The sequence below is a fragment of the Lonchura striata genome, chromosome 24, assembly GCF_050655825.1.
Source record: "Lonchura striata isolate lonStrDom1 chromosome 24, ASM5065582v1, whole genome shotgun sequence".
NCBI lineage: Eukaryota > Metazoa > Chordata > Aves > Passeriformes > Estrildidae > Lonchura > Lonchura striata.
In genome coordinates this window covers 669,453-693,011 of record NC_140726.1, presented here as the reverse complement: position 1 = coordinate 693,011, position 23,559 = coordinate 669,453, and the positions used below count along the sequence as shown (strand labels likewise).

The 23,559-nt window shown below is 42.2% G+C and overlaps 1 protein-coding gene across 14 annotated transcripts in view; it reads left to right on the top strand.

The window, feature by feature from the left end:
• PRDM10 (PR/SET domain 10) overlaps positions 1–22,708 on the top strand; it is a 44,872-nt gene extending 22,164 nt beyond the window's left edge. For 12 of the 14 annotated variants that reach the window (XM_085560036.1, XM_085560034.1, XM_085560032.1 and 9 more), the window contains 13 exons: positions 757–886; positions 2,965–3,189; positions 8,214–8,561; positions 10,790–10,945; positions 11,639–11,818; positions 12,685–12,795; positions 13,806–14,006; positions 14,551–14,694; positions 15,778–15,948; positions 17,141–17,281; positions 17,917–18,085; positions 18,708–18,820; positions 19,552–22,708. In XM_085560036.1, coding sequence (XP_085416162.1) covers positions 757–886; positions 2,965–3,189; positions 8,214–8,561; positions 10,790–10,945; positions 11,639–11,818; positions 12,685–12,795; positions 13,806–14,006; positions 14,551–14,694; positions 15,778–15,948; positions 17,141–17,281; positions 17,917–18,085; positions 18,708–18,820; positions 19,552–19,788 — 2,326 coding nt within the window. In that variant the 3' untranslated portion in view covers positions 19,789–22,708. Of the gene's footprint in view, positions 1–756; positions 887–2,964; positions 3,190–8,213; positions 8,562–10,789; positions 10,946–11,638; positions 11,819–12,684; positions 12,796–13,805; positions 14,007–14,550; positions 14,695–15,755; positions 15,949–17,140; positions 17,282–17,916; positions 18,086–18,707; positions 18,821–19,551 lie in introns of all 14 variants that reach the window. The other 2 variants (XR_014949962.1, XM_085560031.1) reach the window with 2 other exon arrangements.
• The last annotated feature ends 851 nt before the right edge of the window (positions 22,709–23,559 follow it).

The following is a 23,559-nucleotide window of genomic DNA, read 5'->3' as shown; positions in this document are numbered from 1 at the left end:
GAAACAAGTAGCTTGAGAGAAATAAATAGTTTGTTGAAATTAGTGAGTTTTTTGTTTTGTTTTTCTTTTGACAATGACTTTAAATATTTGTAATGTTTCATTATCACGGTATTGAAACACTTTGTTTCTCAGGGATATGGAAGTACAGAGCTTGCAAAACAAGGCTTCTAGTGCCTCACTGTACCACTGGCAAGATAATTTACCCTGACTTATTAAAAACTGAATCTACAAACACCTGTCACAGAGCAGAAGATATTGGTGCTTTCTTTCCCCTGAAATGTAGCAAGTGACTCTGTTTTGACACAAAATTGTTCCCTTCTGTTTGGTGCCTGACATCAACGGCTGAGTGCTTTTTGGGGAGGAATGTTATGGCTTCAGATTTTAAATGGGTTTCCTTGTGCACTTACTCCATCATGCTGAAAATGCTTCCAGCACAAAATAAACTGGGGTGTTAGAAGAAGTCTGCTATGGCAGAGGGCTGGATGGAAGCAAGTAGTCCTCTTGGTCCCAGGATTGCTGATAGAAATTTTAGTGTGTTCTGAACCTTGGCTTCTCATAATGCACAAAATAAATACATATCAGCCAGAAACCCATTGTTTTTTCTGCCAGAATTTATTTTGTTTTTATTATTTACTGCATTATTGTTGCTGAGTTGAATGGGTAAATAGGAATGCTGAGAAAGAAAGCATAAAATTAGTGGAGAATCCAAATCAGTATTGTTTTGTATCTAACCTGGAGCACTCCTGTATTCTTCAGAACCAGAGGTCGAGGTCGCGGGCGAGGAAAGAGAAGATTTGGACCAGGCAGACGCCCTGGGCGCCCTCCCAAATTCATGCACATGGAAGTAACCAGTGAAAATGGTGAAAAGTGTGAAGAAGGAACACAGGTATATTTTTGGAGATGGGGGGAAAAAAACAGCACATGGAATGTAAACACTTGACTAAAAGAATTTGGGGCAACAGTGCAAACTGAGGGTGTGCTTTGGACTTACACATGAGTAATTCTTGGTTTCTAGCTGGAATTATCTGCCAGGAGAGCACACTACTTCCCTATTATAAAACCTGTAAAATCACTTGGATTTCTGCAGCAAGTGCTTAGTAGTGAGTTAGGTTATTGTGACAGTTTAGCAGCCTCACAGAAGTAATTTAGACAGTAAAACTGTAATAGGAATTTAGGTTCCTATTTGTCTTTTATGGAATGTGAGACCAGCCTGCTCTTATAACTGTTGCTGGTAGAATTAAATCAATTTGAGATATGGTTCTCTATGATGTTTTAATAACAGAAGGGCCTCCTGTAGGCAGGCTTATTGCAAAATGTTATTTTGCTTGTAGCTGTTGGTTATATTCTGCAGGGATGTATTATGATGCATTTAAGTAAAAAACTAAATTCTCTGATGCTGACCATGCTTAGGTTACCACTAATTCCCTTTATGAGCAGTGGCAGAAGGGATCAGTGCTCTGGTTTATGACTTAGCTGAAAGCTGATATCTGGAGTGGTAATTTTCCTCTGGCTCTTCACTGGGTCATGGCTCTGTGTTGTCTCAGATGAAGGAATGTATACTCCGCCTGTGAGTTCCTGATGCAATGCCCTAAATGCTGCATTAGGTGCAGGCAGTTGTGAGCTTAGCCTCTCTACAGGCTGATATGGCACATGCCAGCCTCATTTAGACAAATAAACCTAATGCTGGTCCCAAACCCTTCACTCTGAGGAGATGACACTTGCTGGGCGCAGTCCATTGTGTGAGTGGTCTCTGGACTGGAGGTGGCTTGTGTCCTGCCAGCTTGGATCATGGCCCAGAGCTGGCTCATGTGTGTCTGTGCAGTGGGATAGGATGATGCCCCAAGCCCTTGGAGGTCTGCTCACCTCGCTAAAGCTGGGCATGAATTCTGCCTGGGAACTGGAAAGTCAGGATGCTGAGAGCACAGCTGAGTGTCACCAACGTGGAAACTTGCCACCCAGACCTGGGCTGGACACTGAGATAGTGTAGTGTTTACTAAGGGTCTCTTTGGGGTAAGCACTCAACAGTTTGCAAGGGCCTCATTCCTTGGTTTTCTTCTCCCACACCCACTTTTCTGTTTTGACAGTGCCAGCCTTCAGCTGACATAATTCAAAAATAATTCTGGTGCTCTGTTTCCTAGCTTGTGCTTTTAAGTTTTTTCAGTTGCATTACATGGTGTAAAATAAGGATCTGTTTGTGGGTTTTTTTGTAATAGTAGATGATTCCATTCCAGAAGAGTTATTCCATTCCAGAAGAGTTATTCCATTCCAGAAGAGTTATCTCTGGATTCCATTCCAGAGAACTCACAGGAAAAGAATATAGACTTTTGGCATGTGCTTCCTGCTTACAACACCTCCCTTTTATGCTAATGTGAAAGGGGAGGATAAACAGCTTTGTGGGATACATGGAAGTGATGTGTGCAGAGCTGGAAACTGGACAAAAAAAACCACATAGCACCCAGCATGATCACCTTGTTTGTCACTCTCTAGTTTGGCACTCTAGATAGTTCCTTAGAAAGGAGAAGACACTGCAAAATGACACACAGTGTTTCAAAGTGACAACAGTTTCCACGAGACAGAAATTCTCTCCTTTTCTGGGTCTGCAGTAGTTGCTTTGTTTAAAGTGGAAATAGTCTAAGGGCAGAAGAACCTTGTTGGCCATTGTCTGGCTAATCAGCTGGGTAATGCTAATTGTCTGTGGCTGGTCAGAGAAAGGGATGGCCCAGGGAGAGTCACCTACCTGCAGCACTGCCTCTCTGGTGCTCTGGGTGACGCTCCTGTAGGTGCCAAAAGCAGCAGTGGACACAGTAGGAGAATTGTAGGAGTTAGTGTAGACACTACACTACGCTGTTTTTGTTTATAGTTTGTGATTGAATATCTACAAATCTTGTTGTCTGATGAGTATTATCAAAGTGTTTTTCAGTGGGTGGGGGGAATAATCACTGGTTGTATGATTTGCGATTTCAGGACTTGCTGCATTTTTCCAGCAAAGGGCAGTTTGATGAGGCCGGACAAGCCCCACTGAATAGGCTGGAGCAGCAGGAACAGACTCCGGTGCCAACAGAGCCACAGGCAGCATTGGAGCAGCAGGAAAACCATGTGCTCCATGTACAGCCACAGCACGAGGGGAACACGGTGCCCACGCAGAGCACCATGACAGCAGATGACATGAGGCGAGCAAAGCGCATCAGGGTAAGCACAGAGGATGGGGGATCACATCCACTGTAACCCAGGAAATGCCAGGCCTGCCTGCCAGGGTCAGCTGGTCTTCCTTTCACTGTTGTATCCATTTCCAAATGCCAAATAAAGTATCTCATTCCTAGCAGTTTTCTTTGCACTGAGGGGAAGACAAATTTCACATAAAGGACCAGTATCTCATAGGTGTTAGTGAGAACTGGTCAGGAGCTGGAGCTGATTGAATTCCATCACAGTAATTCTTGCATGGAAACATGGCCCATCCAAACTGGCAAGCAGGGGTGCTTCAAACAACTGGCAGAATCCTGGTGCTGTGGCACAGACTAATGACTTGCTCACAGCACCATCTGTGTCTCTCAGAACTCTCTTGCAAATAATTGCCAAAGAGGAACCACAACGTCAGTTTGGATCCACTTAGATGATGATGATACTTAGTGATAAAGTTCTTCTTTGGGGTAGAAAACCCTGCCTTTGAGAGCAAAACCTGTGTTAGCAAGAAAACATTTTGAGCCTAAGCTCCATGTCAACTGGCTGAGCTGGTTTTTCCCTACTATGTATTGGAGGGAAATGATTCAAGCAAATAATCCTTGAAGCTTTGTAACTGGGGAAATCAGTTTATTTAGTTTAAAATCTTTTTCTTCCATGTGTTAACTTTGGATTAAGGAAAGAAGCAGTGGGATAAGAGTTCAGTTTTAGGAGATGAGGAAGGATTAGAAAAGAATTGAGTAACTATTCTATATAGGAAGACGTTGAGCCAAATTTTGCTTGCAGTTTACAGTAATACATAAGTAAGACCAATGGTGGCATTACCCCAGAAATACTGTGGCATGTCTTGAAGGAAGCTTGGGCCCATTAAGATTGCACAGTTTTTAATGATACAAAGTGCAATCTCTGAATGACAAGTTTCTACCAGTGATTTCCTTTTCATATGTTAAAAGCTTGGGGGATTTTTTACTGAATGTATTTTGAAGGGTGTATAATAGAGTACAGAGAGAGATGCTGAAGTTTTGACAGAGCATGGAGATGTAAAGCTTACAGTGTGCTACAGCATCCTCAGTAAGAAAAGAAAGCATTGGCCAATTCCCTGAACTTCTGAACCCAAGATGTGAACTTAGGATCCTCTAAAAAAATTAATGTAAGAAGAAAAGTACATAAATTCTGAAGTTACTTCTTTGTCTTGTGACTTAGCTTTTGTTCTTTGTAAATTCATCACAAATGGATGACAGCTCAGAGGAGTGCAGTGGTGGTTCAGTGATATGTTTGTATCTCAAGTCTTCAGAACTTTTCATTTATCTGGCAGCTCGTGTTCAGGAGAGTCCTGGATATGTTTCAAGCCAGAAGCACTGGCAGAATGGCAGATGGATGGTTGCACAGACCTTTCCATATTGCATCAGACTGTGAGCAATGAGCATTTGAGATAAGACTAAACCAGCAAGCATCGTTTTTTAAGCACTGAAAAATCACCCTCTGAACACTCACACAGCACCTGCCTACAATAACATGCACTTCATAATAAAAGCTAGCAAACATTTGGGTTTTAGGTATGTGATGCATTATTCACTTCCAAAGAATAGGTAGAAAGTCCTAACTCCAAGTTATGATTCTGAAACCTGTGTAGCTCTTATTCTTCCTTATTACTTAGATAGGATTTAGTTTTCAAAACCAGTGAATTTTGTGAATTGCTTCAGCTTTTCTAAGGCTTAAGACAGTGGTGCTCTGAGACTGTTTTCATACTAGCTGGAAGCACTGATTTGTCCTACCCCAGGATTCAAGTCCTGATAGGATCAGTTAATTTTTCAGCCTCTGCTTTAGAATCTGTCGGTTTTCCTTGGAGATCAGACCTTAACTATGGCAGCTGGGGCGGGGGAGGTTCCTAGTATTGAAAAGAGATACACACACCCTTCAAGAACTCTTATAGAAAATTAGAGGAACATTGTGGTCCACAGCCAAAATGAATATTTGTTTTTAGTTCAGTTCTGGGCAGTATGCAGGGTGTCTGTGTGCTAATGCCAGAATCAGGAGGGATAGGAATATTATTTGGAAAGCGCAGTCATTTCCTTTGTGGTGAAAGAAATGCAAGTGGTTGTGTAACAAGGAGCACAACCAGTAAAATGAGGTTAGAAAAAGTCCCTTCTCCTTAACGTTTTTACTCTTCTTATCCCTACCCTGTTGTCATCCTGCCCTAATTATTCCCTTCTGCTGAAAGCATTCTGTTCTCTCTATGGTTGGGCAGTGCACATTGCATCCCTGTTAATTAGCCCTAGGAAAACAGGAAAGGTCACAAAACACCTTCAGGATTATCTGTGGTTTTTATCTTTGCCCTTTTAACTCCCCTTGAGCAGTTACTAACTACAGAGTAAATCTGGAAAATCTGTTTAGTGTTTCCTGAGGCAAAAACCTCAAAGCAGTAAACTCTAGTTGGAAAAGCCCTTGTAGTGTAGAAGTCAAGGCTTCTGTTTTCTCAAGTCCATTGCATAACATAAGTATTTTTTCTCTCTCAATGCTGCCTGCTCAGCTGGAGCTGCAGGTAGGTTTGGGTTTTTGTTTCATTGGGTTTTTACTGTATCTAATCCAATGGTACGTATCAACACCACCTTCCATTTTGTTTGGTCCAACTCCTGTTTAGTGTTTCCCTGACTGACCCTGCACCATAAATTGCCACATTCATTCTTCTTTAGGTAACCAATGTCTAGAACTAAGTGTTACCTGAATAACAATTTGCATTTTCCCAGTTCTTTTCACACCAGTTCTATGTAGATTTAAGGTGGATTTTATGGGAGTAAATTGCTTGGGTGAAGAGCTGTAGTATCAGTCTTAAAATTTTGGAGGATTTGTTTGCGCAATTGTTTGTGCCGGATCAATGCTACAAGTTAATGAGACAACACTTAGTTCTTTTGTTCTGTTTTTATAGTTGATTAACTAGGCAAAGAGTAAAACATTTCACCTTCTGTAGCCCTTGAGGGCTATGTTGAGTCTGGCCTGCTGGATTAGCGGTCAGCTCTCTGCTAAGGTACCAGCGATCAAAACTCAAATGAATAGTACAGTTCAGGACTTGAAATGCATCTTTTCACCTATGTTTTATTAGCATCTCCTTGTGGTTAAGGGGACAGTTATATCCTTTGAACTCCAAGCAGCACATCAGATTTTGCACAGCACATGGCTGTCTTTCCAATTCCCAGTGTGACTTAGAGCAGATCCCTGTGTTTCCCATTGTCTCCACTTGTAAAATGGAGAATGATGATGATGACAGCTCCTGGGAAGCCCTATTTGGAGCTCCTGTATTAAAGTGATCATTTTTTTTGGTAGCAAAATATTTGCTCTCTTGTTCTTTCCTGGAATGAGAGTCTAGGTTTCCCCCTGCAGTTCAGATGGTGAAAAAGGATCTTTGAGGTTCACAATTTAATTCTTAGCACAGCATTTCACAGTATTCCCAAGCTGCTCCCTCATTCCAGCAGAAGAACTCATAACTATTTAATCAGTGTCAGCTGTTGGTGTGCACTTAAAGAGATACAGCAAATGTCAGGTGTGTCAGCTGCCACATTCCCACAAGCAAAGGGGACAGGAAACCAGGGAAATTTGTTTGCAGAAGTCATGAATGGGTCTCATGAAGAAGTGGGTCATACGGAACCCATGTGAGCAGAAGTGTCAGCAATATTCTAGTAGAATCTTAGTGGTTTGGGCTGGGAGGGACCTTAAAACTCATCCAGTTCACCCCCCTGCTATGGGCAGGGACACCTTCCACTATGACAGGTTGATGCAAGCCCTGTCCAATCTGGCCTTGAGTGCTTCCAGGGATGGGGCAGCACAGCTTCTCTGGGCAGCCTGTGAAAGGGCCTTGCCACCCTCACAGCTGAGAATCTTCCTAATTTGCAACTTAAATTTGTGCTCTTCCACATTATTTCTCTAACTATCATGATGTAGATTCTGTGTGTGATGTGAAAAAATACATCAATAAATAATGGTTTATAGAAGTATTTGCGAGAAGAGTGGATATTGCTTAGACTTCTTGCAGAAGAATGAAGCATTGCAGTGTACTTTGAGTGCAGTATGGGTGACAGTGTGCTGGGGGATTTCATAGGACTCAATTCCAGCTTTGCAACTATCCAACATGAAAGTTCTCATTCAATATTAAAATGCAGGTGCAGGACCCTCTTCCCTCTTTCTACAGGCAGTGCATCCAGCAGCATCTGTTCCTCCAGCAGAAAGTGAGATGGCTCTATAACATTTATCTGAAGGGTAAGAAGAGAAAACAAAGATAACGATCATGAAATGTTACAGAAAAGGCAGAGTGAAGACAAACACACAGCAAAAGAAAAAAAAATGGGCTGACAAGAGACCTTGTGCACAGTAGGAGTGGAGAGTTGCTCACAAGTTCTTACATGCTGCTCATAAGGCTGCCATTCTGCCCTTGTCATCATATTTTGAAATTCCGTTCTTTGTGGCAATAGTAAAAAAGTTCAGACCACCATTTCTTGGATGTATGTTCCACTAGAAGTTCTGCAGGCAATGCTAAACCACTGCTGCACATCTCTGTGGTGATTTTTGATGCAGAGGTGATCTTGTAAAGGGATGTGGAATTTCATAAGCCCTGCTCCTGAGGGGAACACATGGTGCTGGCTCACTATTCCTTTATGTGGTGGCTGAACTTATGACATGATGCCAAATAATCGGCTGGAATTGCAGTTTTTCTCTGGCCCAGGTCTGTGCTTCAGAGAAAACTTCGTTTTATTTTACAGAAAAATGGCATGCTTAAAGAAAGTCAGCTAAATCAGAAGAAATCAGGGATGGAGAGGAAACTCCTGCACTGTGTTCCACTAACTCAGGTTGTAGCTGCAGGTGTGTCCCCTGATTTCTGCCTGTCACAGCCTCCCCTGCTGTAAATTGGAGGCCACATATGATGAAAAATAATTTCTTGAAGTTTAGGTTCACTAATCATCAGGTATATTTAATCCTGAATATGCATGGATATGGAATCCATACATGTTAATGAAAGCTAATGGTCTCTTGGATGCTTCTTTCAGAATGCAGCTCTGCAGCACCTGTTCATCCGGAAATCCTTCCGCCCATTCAAATGCCTGCAGTGTGGGAAGGCCTTCCGGGAGAAGGACAAGCTGGACCAGCACCTGCGGTTCCATGGGCGGGAAGGGAACTGCCCTTTGACCTGTGACATCTGCAACAAGGGCTTCATCAACAGTGGTGCCCTCGAGAGCCACATGAAGTTCCACATGGACCAGAAAACATACTCCTGCATTTTCTGCCCTGAGTCCTTTGACCGCTTGGATCTGCTTAAGGATCATGTGGCCATCCATGTCAATGATGGTTATTTCACCTGCCCCACCTGCAAGAAACGCTTCCCAGATTTTATCCAGGTGAGATTCTGCACTGATCTGAAGCTCTGCTTTGGGGGTTTCTCACAAGGCTGTGGGTTTCCCAGTGCTCTCCCTGTGTAACTGCGCAGCAGTTCATTCTCACAAGGTGCAGGGGTCCACCTCAGTCAGAACTTGAAAAGGAAGAGTGACCAACCACTGCTAGATGTTGTCTTATGACACTGAAGTGCGCTGTCCACTAAATCATCAGATGTGATGCTTCAATCTGTCATTAGAAGGTGTGGGAGGATGGATTGTAAGAGAATAGAGATACTGCTGAAGGCAATCTCGCCCCTGAGGAGTTGAAGCTGTACTAATAACCAAAGACTAGGAACAACCTTGCCCTTAATAGGTCATAGCTGTGTCCAATAAGGATGGGTGTTACAAAAGAGAGGATTAGCTGGTGAAGAGGCAAGTTAGAGTTAGTTGGTTGTGCTGTGAGGTGTAAGGATCAGGCAGTCATGCAAGGGGCAATATGGGTTAGTGTGTGCTGCAAGGGATGCAAAGGGTTAAGTGGCTGTGCTATAGGGACAGGAAGAAGTCAGCTGGCTGTGTGGAAGAAAGAGGAAAAAAAAGGAGTCAGTGTTGTGAGAAGCTGCCTGTGAGAACTCACTGAGAGAAGGTATGAAAATTTTACAGTAGGATGATAAACTGATAGTGACAGTTCCCATCCACCATTGACTGGTGCCAAACACTGACGCTGACAAGAAGGCACTGTAGTGCAGAAGGGTGAGTTCCTTATTCCCAAAAAATTCCTGAAGCAGAGGTCTTGATCACTACATTTCCATGGCACAAAAAATAATTGTCTTTTGCTGTATTCAGCTTGTACTTGAACACACCTTGCCCTTTGTCATTACAACTCTGGACAAAAAAACGAGGAGTTTTACATCTTTAATCCCTTGCCTGCTTTCTGTCAGGATAATTCATTTGAACAGCTCAAAGAAGTGCCAAAACAGATCAGGATACTCTACTTCCTGACTTCCCCCCTTAGCTGCAGCTGGGCACTTTATTCTCCTTCCTTGCACACTGCACTGGAGCAGTGAGTAATGCAGTTACTCTGCACTATTCTGAGCACTTGGACAAGGTCATTAGTAGAATTTAAAGATTCTATTTCCATGTCCAGTAAGAAAAAACTGAGATGGACCATGCACATATTCATTATCCTTCTTAGGGACAAAGCAATTCATGTGTCTTACTGAGCTACCTGACTGAAACTGAAATGTAAAAATCCGGTTTAGATCAGTAATAGGAACAGATAGACTATCCACTAAAGAGGAAAGGATGAGGGAAAGTGATTTTACTAATATAATTCCATTCTGGCAGAAGTCCTTTATCTTCTGTAAATGTTCAACAAGGAAGAACATTAATGATTCAGAAATGCTGTACTGCAACTTAATTCCCAGTAAACTTTCCCATACAAATGACTGGAAGTCCCATGGCTTTTTTTCCAACTATTCAGTTGTATTTTTGACATTTAACAATGATTTTTTTTCTTCTTGCTGTGTGGATAATTAAGACTAGACACTGCTGCCTACTGAAATACTTCTGTGTGGAACAGGTAGACAAGCCAAGTTGTTCTGTGTATGATCAGTATTAGAAGATGGTAAGGATTTAATTAGAGATCCATTTCTTGAATAGTGCTTTCATTTCAGATGTCAAACTTCATTAGTTCCTTTACTGGGGGGAGGAAAAAAATACCCCTCTAGATATTTGAAGAGGTGAAGAATAGTCCCAGAGTATGGAGAAGTAATTGCCATTCAGGAATGGTGTGCAAATGCTGTTTTGCATACGTTTTTTTTTTTTCCTTTGCCAATTATAATTACAAGTTCATTGTGTCTGATTGAAAGGCATTAGTCCCCATGTTTTACTTTCTTATAAATGAAAGGAAGATAATAAACCTCGGATGAATGTGTTAACTCAAGGATGATTCTGTGCAAATGGTACATTGTAGACTTTCGCTGCCCATTAAGTGCAGTTGTGCAATAGCTGATGCCTTCAAGAATCATTCTTGAGGAAACCAAATCACCTATCCAGATGAGTAATAAAGTTGTTATGGCTTTATAGAAACTATTGCTGAGGTAGCAACTGTTCTGATCAAATACTTTTAAAACCAAAGTATATTAAACACCTTCAAAACTTTTCTCTTTCATATTGCAAAGAGTTTCCTAGATGGTGTTACCACTTACTTCTCTTTTGAATAAACTTCATTTTTCTGTGATCTGCCATTTTAGGTCAAGAAACATGTGCGTAGTTTCCATTCTGAGAAGATTTACCAGTGTACAGAGTGTGACAAGGCTTTCTGCCGCCCCGACAAGCTGCGACTCCACATGCTGCGGCACTCGGACCGGAAAGACTTCCTGTGCTCCACCTGTGGCAAGCAGTTCAAGGTGAGGTGGCTCTTGGCTGGATCATTACTAGTACAAAAACCACTATTCCTTACCCTCCTTCAAGGAGATAAGTTCATGTTCTCAAAGGTGAAAGAAAATAACACATGTAAGCACACTAGACTTGCCTGCGAGTTGCATGCATTGCTTGGTGTCCTGTGTGAACTATGGCATCCATTTCTGAAGGACAAGGGGCAAGGTCACCTCAACATCTTATTTCAAACAGATCTTATTTCTAATAATTTAATAGCAAAGGAACTTTCTATTTGCTTATTAAGAATTGGGACATCATCCACCTCCATTGCCAAATGTTTGGGTTACATTGCTTATAACAGTTCAGTTACCTTGCTGGTGCCAGTGCATTAATAATGTTCCTGGCCAAGATGCCTGTGTCCATAGCATCTGTCTTGTCAGCACATGTCATCCAGATGCCTTTCCAAATCTCATTGGAACAGATGAAGCAGACTGTGAGCCACGTAAACTCTGGTGGCAGCAGCCTGCTCCCTATCACTGAGTTTGTGATGGGACGCTGAGGGACTGGATACTTCTGGGTGAAGGAACACATTTTTCTGAAAGTTTCCCTCTCCTGGAGAGAGGATCTCTGAACAACTCAAACTGTGGCTCTTATGCATAACAGGCAGTATGGCAGTTTGTTTGCTATTGCTGACACTTTTCTCCCCAATTTCTCCTTCCCAGAGAAAGGACAAACTGCGAGAACACATGCAGAGGATGCACAACCCAGAGAGGGAGGCCAAGAAGGCTGATCGGATCAGCCGCTCCAAAACCTTCAAGCCCCGGATCGCGTCCACTGACTATGAGAGCTTCATGTTCAAGTGCCGCCTCTGCATGATGGGCTTCCGCCGCAGGGGCATGTTGGTGAGTGCCTGGGTGCTGTTACAGCCTCTGTACTCTATTCTGACGAATAGGTAAGGAATAAAGATGGAGCTCCAGCATTGGAACACAAGGATCATGAAAGGGTTTGGGCTGGAAGGGACCTTAAAGCTCATCTCATTCCACGTACTGGCCATGAGCAGAGACACTTTCCGCTAGACCAGGGTGCTCCAAGCCCCATCCTGTCTGGTCTTATCCAGCCAGGATGCTGTGAAACAAATTTTGGCACATTTTGTAGCTGAGTTGAGGTGATACATCTTTTTTTAAACCTCTGTGTTTTATTTCTTCAGCAAATTTGCATGTTTACCGCCTGCACTGTACATCTGGTTGTCAGTACCATAATTCAACACTAAGTAATGCTGTCTGATGTGTACTGTATTTAACAGGACATGAGATTAAAATACTGCCTTGTTCAGCCTTACTGCCTCTGTTTTCCAGGCGATCTTTCCTGTTTTTTGTTTCTCCCCCTTCTCGAGGGCCTCTTCTGTTCATGTCTTGTCATTGCCTCTGGCTGTTCTGCAGCAAGAGATTGTTTGCTAAGGTTTCATGGGGGTTCTGATCTGGGCAGCCTTTCACACTACCTCACTCTCAGATAACAGCTACAAGGCAGTTCTGGCAAACTATTTCACCCCTTCCAATCTCATTTTGGTTAGAGAAACTGTAAATGAGACCTAGCAAGACCACATGTACGTTCAGCAGTTGAGTGCACAATAACCCTTGCAGCAGAAAAAGCTTCCAGTGCTGCTGGCTTGCATTGTTCAGTTTTGGTTTGGCTGTTACCCATGACTGGAAGAAGCACCAATCATTTGGCTTCCAGTGGTAATATGTTCGTGTCCTCTGTTTCTCCTAAGGTGAATCATTTATCAAAGAGACATCCAGACATGAAAATAGAAGAGGTGCCAGAGCTCACGTTGCCCATCATAAAACCCAACAGAGATTACTTCTGTCAATACTGCGATAAGGTGTGTGGGAAGTCACCCCTCGGAGGATAGCTCAGTGCCAGTCCTGGATGCAACCAATTTGTCTCTTCATAGAAATCTCTGGCAGGGTTTGTAGCTTTTCTGAGGTACTTGCCAGCAACATTCCTGCAGTACTGTCAAAAAAAAAATACAAAATGCACTTAGGCCAAGGCAGTGGACTGCTAATTGAAAGCTGCAGTTTTCCCCTTTCTGCTGTGTTTGGCATTGGAAAATTTGAATACTATTATCCAGCAGACAGTCACTGACCCTTAGTCTTGTGTTACCACAGGACTAAGTATGCTGTCCGTGTATAATTCTTGGCCAGTAAGTACTTTAGTTTCTGTATCACTTCTAAAAGTTAGTCTTTAGCACCTTTTAATTGTAAGCTGCTAGATCATATCCCAGTGCTCAGTGGAGCCTGAAGCTGCTTCTGCAGTGCCTTTGGGTTCTTGCTCTTATTCTCTTTTGCCTTTTATTCCTGAGGGCCTTTATTTACTGGGGAGTGTATTTTGACTGTTCTTATCTTCAGTACATCTTTCTGTGATGCCTCTTTCCTTTTGTTTAAGGGGAGAAAAAATAGTTTTAATTATTAGATAGTATTTTTTTGTTGATAATGAACAAAATAACTAAAAGGTGTGTTGATCACTAAACTAGAACAGCTTGATGCTTTGTGTCAAGTAGAGACATCAACTATCATAACAAATTAACATTGGGCATTTGATCTTCAAATATGGCAAGAAGAATTTTCCTCTTACCTCCTTGTCCTGCTTTGGTGTTTGGTTGTGGCATACAATATGTTCTCAAAAGGCTTCTCTGCTACACAAGGAGTCAGTTGCTTTTACAGGTTGGTGAAACACTGGAAGGTGTATGTTCATGCCTTTTGTTGTAACTGGGGATTTAACTAAATGTACTCTAAAGCAACATGCAGACCTTCCAGATCAAGATAACCGGTAGCTGTTTCCTGTGCAGACACAAGGGTTGCAGTATTTTAACTTTAAATCTTTTCCCTGCAGGTGTACAAGAGTGCCAGCAAACGCAAAGCACACATCCTGAAAAACCATCCTGGTGCTGAGCTACCTCCAAGCATCCGGAAACTTCGTCCTGCAGGCCCGGGAGAACCAGATCCTATGCTAAGCACCCACACACAGCTGACAGGCACCATCGCCACCCCTCCAGTGTGCTGTCCTCACTGTTCCAAGCAATACAGCAGTAAGGTATGGGGGGTTCTGGCCTCAGACAGCCTCTCCCTGGGGATGCTCTTTCACCATGGTCTCTGTCACCTGTCTGTCCACAAGCAGAACTCTTTTTTTCTCAGTCAGAGTGCTGGTTTTGTGGTGTGCTGACTCTGCAGGCACAGTCTGGTTGTTTTAGGGCCAAAAGATTCCATGAATAGAGGGTTTATGCTGAAAAGTTACCACAGTATGATCATGAATGGAAGGGCTTGGAAACTGCTCTCTGACAGTTACAGGGGAGATGAGGAGGGAAATAAAAACACAGAAAAGATGACCTTTGGGAAAAGTCATAAAACACTTGGTGATATTGGGGTAAAAAGCTGTTGAGGACTGTACGTCAGTGAATCAGCAGCAGTTTGTGATACTTGTTTTCAACTTTGTTGACCAGAGGATCTCATATTGTGAATCTCGATGCTGTTTTACTGAGGGAAACCTAAAAGCTGTGTTTGGCCAGGCTGTTGGATTTCACATGGCCCTGAGCAGAGTTACTGACGTCCTTACAACACTCCTTTGCTTCTCTCTGCAGACGAAGATGGTGCAGCACATCCGCAAGAAGCACCCAGAGTTTGCTCAGCTCCCGAACACGATCCATGCACCACTGGCCACAGCCGTCATCAGTTCCACGCCAGCTGTTCTCACCACTGACAGCACAACCGGAGAAACCGTTGTGGTAAGGACTGGAGGCACACAAGGGCAGTGCAGGGAAACACATAGAACAGGAGCCTTCTGGTATTAGTAACCCTGGTTTATTTGGCAGACATCACTTTAAAACCTGTATTAGGACATTATTTAAGATCACTTCTGGTTTTAAGCCTGTGTGGTCCAGTTTTGCACTGTCAGGAGTTAACTTCTTTCTATTAATTTCTTTCTGTAGCTTTAAGGATTTGTCTTTTATCCCCAAATCCATTTTCTTCGTTCATTCAGACCTACTGACTCCACATAATTAACTCAGGGATACATATCTCATGGATTTTCACTGGGAGTTTTCTCCTAAAGTGAGAGATGCAGTTCCTGGCATCAAGAGGACAAGTTTAACAGTGACTAGGGACTGGATCAAACTGTGTTCAGGGAGTCAAATCTTTTTGTAATCCTTTGGACAGCACAGCACTGAGCAAGATGAATCTCCAGTAGCTGATCTCTCTACTGTTAATACATCAGCTGCTGCTCAAGTGAAAGCTGAGACTAGAAAATGTGTCCTTCAATGTTGTGGGATACGTCGTTTTAAAAGTCCTATCGATCACAGTTTAAAACTTCCTATGTAAAGACTAACTAGATAAAAGACTGTTTTGCTCGAAAATTGAGAGGTTTAATCAGGATGCTGTTGGCTTCATAAACCTGATTGTTATGTACTAAATGTCTTCACACATTAGAAACAAATTTGTGACTCTGACAGGGGAGAAAGAAAGGTGGAATATATCCACAAACCACTTTTTGACTTGGAAATCAAGTCAGCTCTTCACAAATACAGGACTTCCATTGTTTAACAGAATACTGGTGTGTCACAAGATGAAAATAATTATTTTTATTATGATATGTTAAGCTAGTCATTACTGGTCCTGACTAGGATTTAGGCAGAAGACAGTAATTCTAGTTGATGATCCTTGGTGACTACTTATGACCCCAACCTCTGGACACATTAAGCTCTTGTGAAAAAATGACCAGATCCACCATAAATGTAGACAAAAAAACTACAGCCCTGACAAAGTACATCAGTATGATGATGATCTGTAGCTCTCTCTCTCTGCCTGCTCAGACAACAGATTTACTGACCCAAGCAATGACAGAGATATCCCAGACCCTCACTACAGATTACCGGACTCCCCAGGGAGATTACCAGCGCATCCAGTACATCCCTGTGTCTCAATCCACAACTGGCTTGCAGCAGCCTCAGCATATACAGCTGCAAGTTGTTCAAGTGGCCCAGGTGAGTAACCTGGTGGGAATCTTGCTGTGCTTTTGATCTCTTCCCTCCCAAGCCTGTGTGTTCTTGGGGCTCTAGCACACAGAAGTGTAGTAAGGAGTAGTTACAAAAAGTGCTGCAGCTACTTTTCACAGGTAAATCAACTGAGAAGGCATAGGGTTCCCTTCATAAGCACTTGTACCAGGCATAAATAGTCCTTCCAGCCTTGATCAGCTTGCTGGAGACACATCGACACAATCCAGACTTAGTTCTACCCATCTGAGCAGCTTTGCTCAAGTCTGCTCTAGGAATGTTTTCCAGCTACTGGAAAGGTGAGTCAGTGGGTGACCCATTTTCTGCAGTTCAAGACTGATTTATACTTCCTTGTCCTCAGTGAGTCAGAGCCAAAATTTGGGAGTATAGAGAGTGGTTGCTTCTTCCCTTCATAGCATTTTCATTCTCTTGATGCTCAACAGCCTCCTAAAAATGAAACCAGAGTGTAACTAGAGTAACTGGTCTTAGGAAAATATCTTAGAGTGCTGTAATAAATCTGTTACCCACTTGAGGAAGCTGAAACTACCATGTGTTTATATTTTAATCTGAAATTCCATGTTATCAAATCACTTATGAATTTGGTTAATAAAGGCCTAAAAAATGGCCTCAGTTGATAGTGACTGTGGTTATCGTAACAATACAAGAGTATGAACACTGATTCCTGCAGGTAGTATTAGCAAGATCTTAATGTTGTAAATATCTAAGACTTGTAATTCAATTCCTGCAATTGGTATCATTAGCAGGGTTGTTCAGAAAAACCTTTAAAAACCTCTAACCATTTGTCTTGATGCAGAGCTACAGAATTGGATATGTAGATCTCGAGTATGTATATGTTGTACAGAGTGATGCTTACAGAGAAGGAGTTAACACTAATCCTGGCTTTTGGACCCTTTGGTTTAGTCCAGTCACTGCCACAAACAGCTTGAATGATGTTAGGCAAGTCCTTTCCATTGGTATCACTGAGATAGAACGATCTCTGTGCCATTATATCTGTTAAATATACCTTATCTCCTGGGGTGCAAAGAAATTCAACAAGGCTCAACAGGTGTGCTCCACTAAGGCTCCTACTTCATTATTCCAGACCTTGTGTCCCAGAAGAGGTTTACATGGCTGCTTTTGTAAAGAATTTGAGGTAAAGACCTCTGCTTAATTTTTTCCCCAGGCTACCTCACCTCACCAGTCCCAGCACTCCACAGTGGATGTTGGGCAGCTCCATGACCCCCAGACATACACCCAACATGCCATCCAGGTGCAGCACATCCAGGTCACAGAGCCATCACCAGCAACTCAGTCATCATCACAGGTATTTCCCTTTTCTCTTCAGAAAATGCTTTCCCTACCAGCCTGCTCAGCTGGCATATTGCATGTGCTGATGCAGGGGATAGTGTTTTCTTTGTCATTTAAAGGACCACACATGAAATTAGTCTCACATTGAGATCATCAAGCAGTGCCCAGATGTTCCAAGGTGTATGGGAGTGTTTTGTTGTGGGTTTGTTTGGGTATTTGTTGTGTGAATTTCTTGGTGTCAGGTGTTTTTTTCCCCCTCAACAGTATGTACAAAGGAGAGATAAATGATTGGAAACAGATATATTTGCAGCTAAATGAAGTTTGTCAGTTGGAAGATGTAAATGGAAACTGGCATTCCTCAAATATTTGAAGTGCGACTCTTCCTGCTCTTGGGTACAATTCAGCCTCTAATCTCAGGTCCCTGCCATGGGCTCACTTTGGCAAGCGACAATATCACTATTTCAGTTTCCTGGTCTGAGCTTATTTACTGTGAAGTGAAGCAAGTTGGAGGAGAGAAAGTTCAGTTCTTGTATCAATATGCTCTAGAACCCATCCTGTGTTTTCCCTTAATGAGAAGGCTGTAGTTTTGACAGCATAGAGCTGTGCAATCCTTACTACACCAAGAGCATTTGCACTTTTTTTTTCCTGTAGGCTGGGGGTCAGCCTTTGAGTCCCTCCTCGCAACAACCTCAACAGGAGCTCAGCCCATCACAGATGCAGACAACTACATCAACACAAAACCAAGCCCTCCAGCAGCAGCAAGGCTCCTCAGTGCAGCACACATATCTCCCCAGCAACTGGAACTCATTTCGGAGCTACTGTAAGTGTCAGCAGTAGCCCTAACTACTTGCCTGGCAAGTGTGTCTGACTAACAAGTACCCCATGTCTCCAGCTGCCAAATGGGACACTGTTTTCAGAGTTCGTTCAGCTTTGTGGTTAATATTCATAGATACAAACAAGATAAAGCTTCAGATAAATGTAAATGGTTGTACCAGTTCTTCCACTATCATCCATACTGATCCAGTACATAGCTTGGGCAGGCACACTGGGCTCCTTTATTCCAAGGAACTTGCATACAGCAAGAATCCATGTGTTGGATAGCTACTTGTTCAAATTTGTGTGCATGCTTGAAAAAATTGTGTGGAAAAGGAGCGTGACATGAAGATGATGTCTCATGCCCTTTCAGTTCTGGATAGTAATTCTGTGATGATTTGAGTGAGAACAGGATGCGTTTTCCCTGCATGAATTGCCTAATCTCTATCTGGTGTTAATTGGCATAATTCTACTGAGGCCTGTAGGGTTCTACAAGGCCTTATATCAGCTGAATTCTATTCAATACCCACTGTTTCAGACTTTAAATCTTTCTGACATAAGACTTGATCTTTGAAGGTTGTCTTTGAGTTTGACTGAAGGTCTTGATTATCCAATTTGCAACTTTTTAGCATCAGAGATTCAGATGATGACCATCCCCCAAGGGCAGTACGTGATCACAGAGACTTCTGTGGGTACCCCGGTCACCACTGTCAACACAGGGCAAGTGAAAGCAGTTACTCAGGTAAGGAAAAGCCATCATGGCTTTTTTTTTATCCAGAATATTATCAGGTATAAAGCTCTTCAGCTTGAAGGTTTAAAGAATGCCCAAATAACAACTGGGGCACAGAGTGGAGTTACCTAAAGAGGTGCAGACTGCACAGTATAGTCTGCATTGTAGCTATTTACAAGGCTCATGTTGTCTGTCTCTTGTAAGTATGACTCCTTTCAGTTTAAAATCTCCACTTAATCACATTTGCAGAACAAAATTATTTAGTGGTACTGCTTAGTCTTAAATATATTTATGATTAAGCTGTATCCATTAAACCAAATTTCAGAACAGCTTCTGGAAACATTTTAGTAGCTTTCTGTTATCTGTAAGATAAGAAGGTTTCCTGTTCGTAAGCAATCCAGCATAAAAAACAGGTCATGGGCTTGTGTTGATCCTGGTCGTTGGGAGTGCAACTTCTGATAGAACGTGTGGAATACAGGAAAAAACCTTTCAGAATAGTACAGTTGAAAATTGCTATTTTATTCTGTAGTGATGGTTTAACCATTTGTAAATTAACCAAAAGCCAAGTAAGTCCAATGTCCTTCAAATCAAAGACAGGTGTTATGTTGCTCTTAAATACATTTTAATGAAATAGAGCTTATTTAAAACTTCCTTGTTCACACTAAAATGTCTGGCAGCAGACTTAAAACAGAGATGTCACAGAAGGTAGTGTTTATTAATTATTTTCTATATTCCCCATGCAGACTCACTATGTGATATCTGAAGGTCAGCCTGATCTGGATGGTAAACCAAACTCTTCGCTCTCCAGTGAGGTTCAGGTGGGCATTTCCCAGCCTACAGTCCACACGGATCCCTTGGAATCCCAGACGAGCAGCCAGCAGCAAACCACCCAGTACATCATCACCACCACCACCAACGGGAGTGGTGGGAGCGAAGTGCACGTCTCTAAACGCAGGACTTTCTCATCAGCGCATGAGTGAAAGAGCTTCATGGTGCCATTTGCTTGTCCTTGTCACCTCCCAGATATGGGGGTACCCTGGAACTCTATATGTTTAATGTATATGCTCACTTACCTTCCACTAAAATCTTGGAGCTCTTGTTAATGCTTTAAGAGGGTTTCATTCACAGTGACCATGAAATACCCTCAAAATCCTTTTGGGATGCTTTTTATGCAGCTTTTAAGAAAAAGGACAAGAGAAGTGAAACCTCTGCTGGCTCTGGACTTTATTTTTGGCATGTCTGCTGACCCAGCAAACAATATTATTTTAGCTTTGTGGGAAAAAGCCTGCCTAACTGAAGGCTTCCTGGCAGATGTATGTATATTTTTAATAGGAGCCATTAAACATGAGAACATCATGTACATTGTTAGAATATGGCAGAACTGATTTCTGTGGCTTCTAGCAGCCACAGTGAAAGGGAGTGTCCCTGCGCCATATGAGCAGACTGCCTGCAGAAAAGAGAGACAACAGCCAAGTGGTGGTTTGTGGTGTCCCTTTATGGGGATGGATTGAACAATGAAGCTGTGAAGATGTGCCGAAGCAGTCCATTAAATTATTATTTTTCCGGCCCTCCAGAACTGTTTACATGCTGTCTGCCCTGCCCTATTTTACCCAGCAGTTTCAGAAAGCAGGAAAAGCACAGTCTTAAACTCATGTTGTTTGGAACAAACTGATTGAAGTCCTCAGAGCACCTGAGAGTAGTAGAGAGTCACTGTTACTACTTTTCCCTCCAGTTGTGCCAGGAGAAAACAAGGATACAGAGGATCCTCTGAAGGGACAGGGTCATTATCTCTGTGGCCAGCTCAAAGTAAATCTATTTCTCCTCTTCAAGGCTGGATGGAGAGTTGGTTTCTTTGAGTTTTTTGGGTTTTTTCCAAATAACCTTGTTAACAATGCACTGTAATTCCATTGGACAGTTCCAGAAAACAATCAGCCCTGGACTCAGGAAACACACAAGAAACATGCTAGTGGACCACTATTTATGAAACATGGAAAGACATCTATGAGAGTTGCCAGATGTGATGGACCTGGTTTACATACAGAATTTATGTTGCATTTAGGGACCAGGAGAAAGGGAAAGAGAAGGTTTTTTTTTTAAGGCCATGTAATATGTTTTTCCTTACATAGTTCTCCTTCACAGGTTGTCTTGGTTCTTAAAGGCATTCTCGTGGTTGCAAAAACATGACTAGAACTCCATTGACTTCTAATGGGATATACTGTGTATGTCTGAATTTCCATTCATTACTGGAAAACTCATCCCAGAACATCTGTGCATATCAGGGTACATTTATTTATAAAACAAATGCAAAGAAGGATGCTGTGTCTTGACGGTCCTTGAGACAGAAGAACTTGAGAGATTTTTTTATTTTTCTCTTGTACTGCACTGAGTGTGAATGTAGGACTCTTCCATAGATATTCCCATGGATTCACGTGTGGATTACCCATGTCAGTAAGCACTACTCATTGTGGTATCAGGTTTTATGGAGTTAAAGCTCTTTGATGTGAGGGAACTCCACACTCAGGCTGCACAAGAGCAAATCTGATTCCTTGTGGGCAAAGCTTTGTAGCAGGTATGGCTTTGGTAATTAACTTACCTGTTAATGTGGCATGGAAAGAATATTGAGATAAATCAGTTGGCCAATACTGGCCTGCTGAGAGGTGTTCTGAGGTAACTCTGAAGTGACTTGCCAAAATGTGGATTACTTTGTTCTTGGGATTTCTCTTCTCTTGCTGTACCTCCATACTGGAGCACTAATGAGCTGGGTAGAATTAACATGGACCAGAGCTCCCATTTGATCAAGTGCAGTGATGAGTGACCTTAAATTCTGTGGATTTGGCAGCCCAGCTACTGTGGCAGTGTGGAGAAGTAACCACAATGCCCAGTAACTTGAGTTCATGTTGCTGAGGTCTTTGGAATTACAGTGTTGGGCCTTGCAATGTTGTTTGTGTGGGAAGAGAGTAGGGAGAATTTTGTCTTGGCTTTTTTCAGGCTGCTGCTAATTTAATAACAGGGCAGAAATGCTATAAGTAGTAGGAAAATAGCAGACTTGGAAATGGGAGACTGGGAATACTGGGATACTGGAGGATTGCAGGAGCAATTTTAATAGTCTTAAAAGTTTGACAATAGATGAACGTCAAATATGTTCCCATTATTGATGCTGCAGATGTGGGGTTTAAAAACTTCTTTGCTCTATTCACCTTTGTTGGAACGGTCCATGAATGAGGACAGTTGTACCATTTATTTAAAACTGAAAACTATTTAACACAGAAAACCATTTTAAAACAGCCTTTTTGAACTCAAATCTTCCTCATCAAAGTTTCTCTGCTCCACAGCAGCAGCACCCTTGGGCTATTGGCCTGACTCTAGGTGAAGTAATTCCTAGTGTCACAAGCTGAATAAATTGTCTGTGAAAGAAGCATGCCTGGAAATGGAAGTACCACAGATTTTCTTTCCAAAATAAGGAACTACAGTGATTGCACAGATGGCAAAGGTTGCATGGATATTTTTATCCATTTTTGTAGCGCAGAAGGTATAGGATGTATTACTGTTTTTAAACGAGAGCAACACAAACATCTCTCTAAGTTGTATCCCACAGAAGTGTAAATCCAGAGATTCAGAGTCCTCTCAGTTGCCTGGAAGATCTGTTTTGTTTGGAGATGCTGTCCCTTGGAGGTGTTCTGGGTCAGATTCTGTATTATCCTGGAGGAAAGAGAAAACAGCCCCAGCTGGCGCACCCTGATCGTGCATCTCTTGGACTGCTCAGGCCCCATCTATTATTTAACTCTGTATGTTTAATGTACATTTGGTGACTGTTGTTGTGTTCAGAGTCTTGTGCAACTTGGCAGGTGTAAAAAAAAAAAAAAAAAAGAACAAAAAACAAACCAACCTGAAAATAATAAATCTGTTTCTCTTTTTTTTTTTAATCACTCGCGATGACCAATCTGTTCATTGGGCTATGGTGTTCAGGTGGGGTGTGGATAGATGGGATGATAACAGTATAGAAATAACATGGGGAAATACATTTGCTACTCTCTGGATGGATCACAGAATTTCCGACCTCCCCCAACACAGTCCAGGGGGCAGGGGGAAGTGGAGTGGAGCCACTCTGTCTCTGTTGAAACCCTTGCAAAGTAAAAAATTTTAAAAACTATTTTTAAATTTAAAAGGTAGTTCCTTCTAGCTGATCAGCCGCATAGCATCTGAAAACAGGAAATTAAGGATGATGTCTGTTAAATCAGCAAACCATGACAAAATCCCTGTAGGAGTGACTCATGTCCCCATCCCAGCGTTATTTCAGGTACTATCCTGACATATCCACTCCCAAGGTATGACCATCACTCACTAAGATACATGACTCAAGTTCAACCTAAATTTAAGTTAAAAACGGAGAAGTTAGGGAAGAGTCCATTGTAACTTCTGCACTGACTCTGTTCCTCGCTGATTGGCTAAGACCTGCACTCTGTGATTTATGATGTGCCAGGTTGTGTCACAGATTAGAGCTTCTCTGTACATTGCTTTACTCTCACCTGCAATCCTGAACTTTAACCTATCAATACTTTATTAAATGAGTGTCATTCTAGAAACTATTATTGTGCGTCCTTGGCGGGGCTGGCAGTGGGTAAAGGTGTGGAGACACAGTTAAGAACCTCCGCGTGCTGTATGAAAATTTGCTGCATTAAAATTCAAAATACTCAGCCTTTCAGCACTTCATTGTAATATTAGCACAGTATCTCAATGACTAATCCACTGCA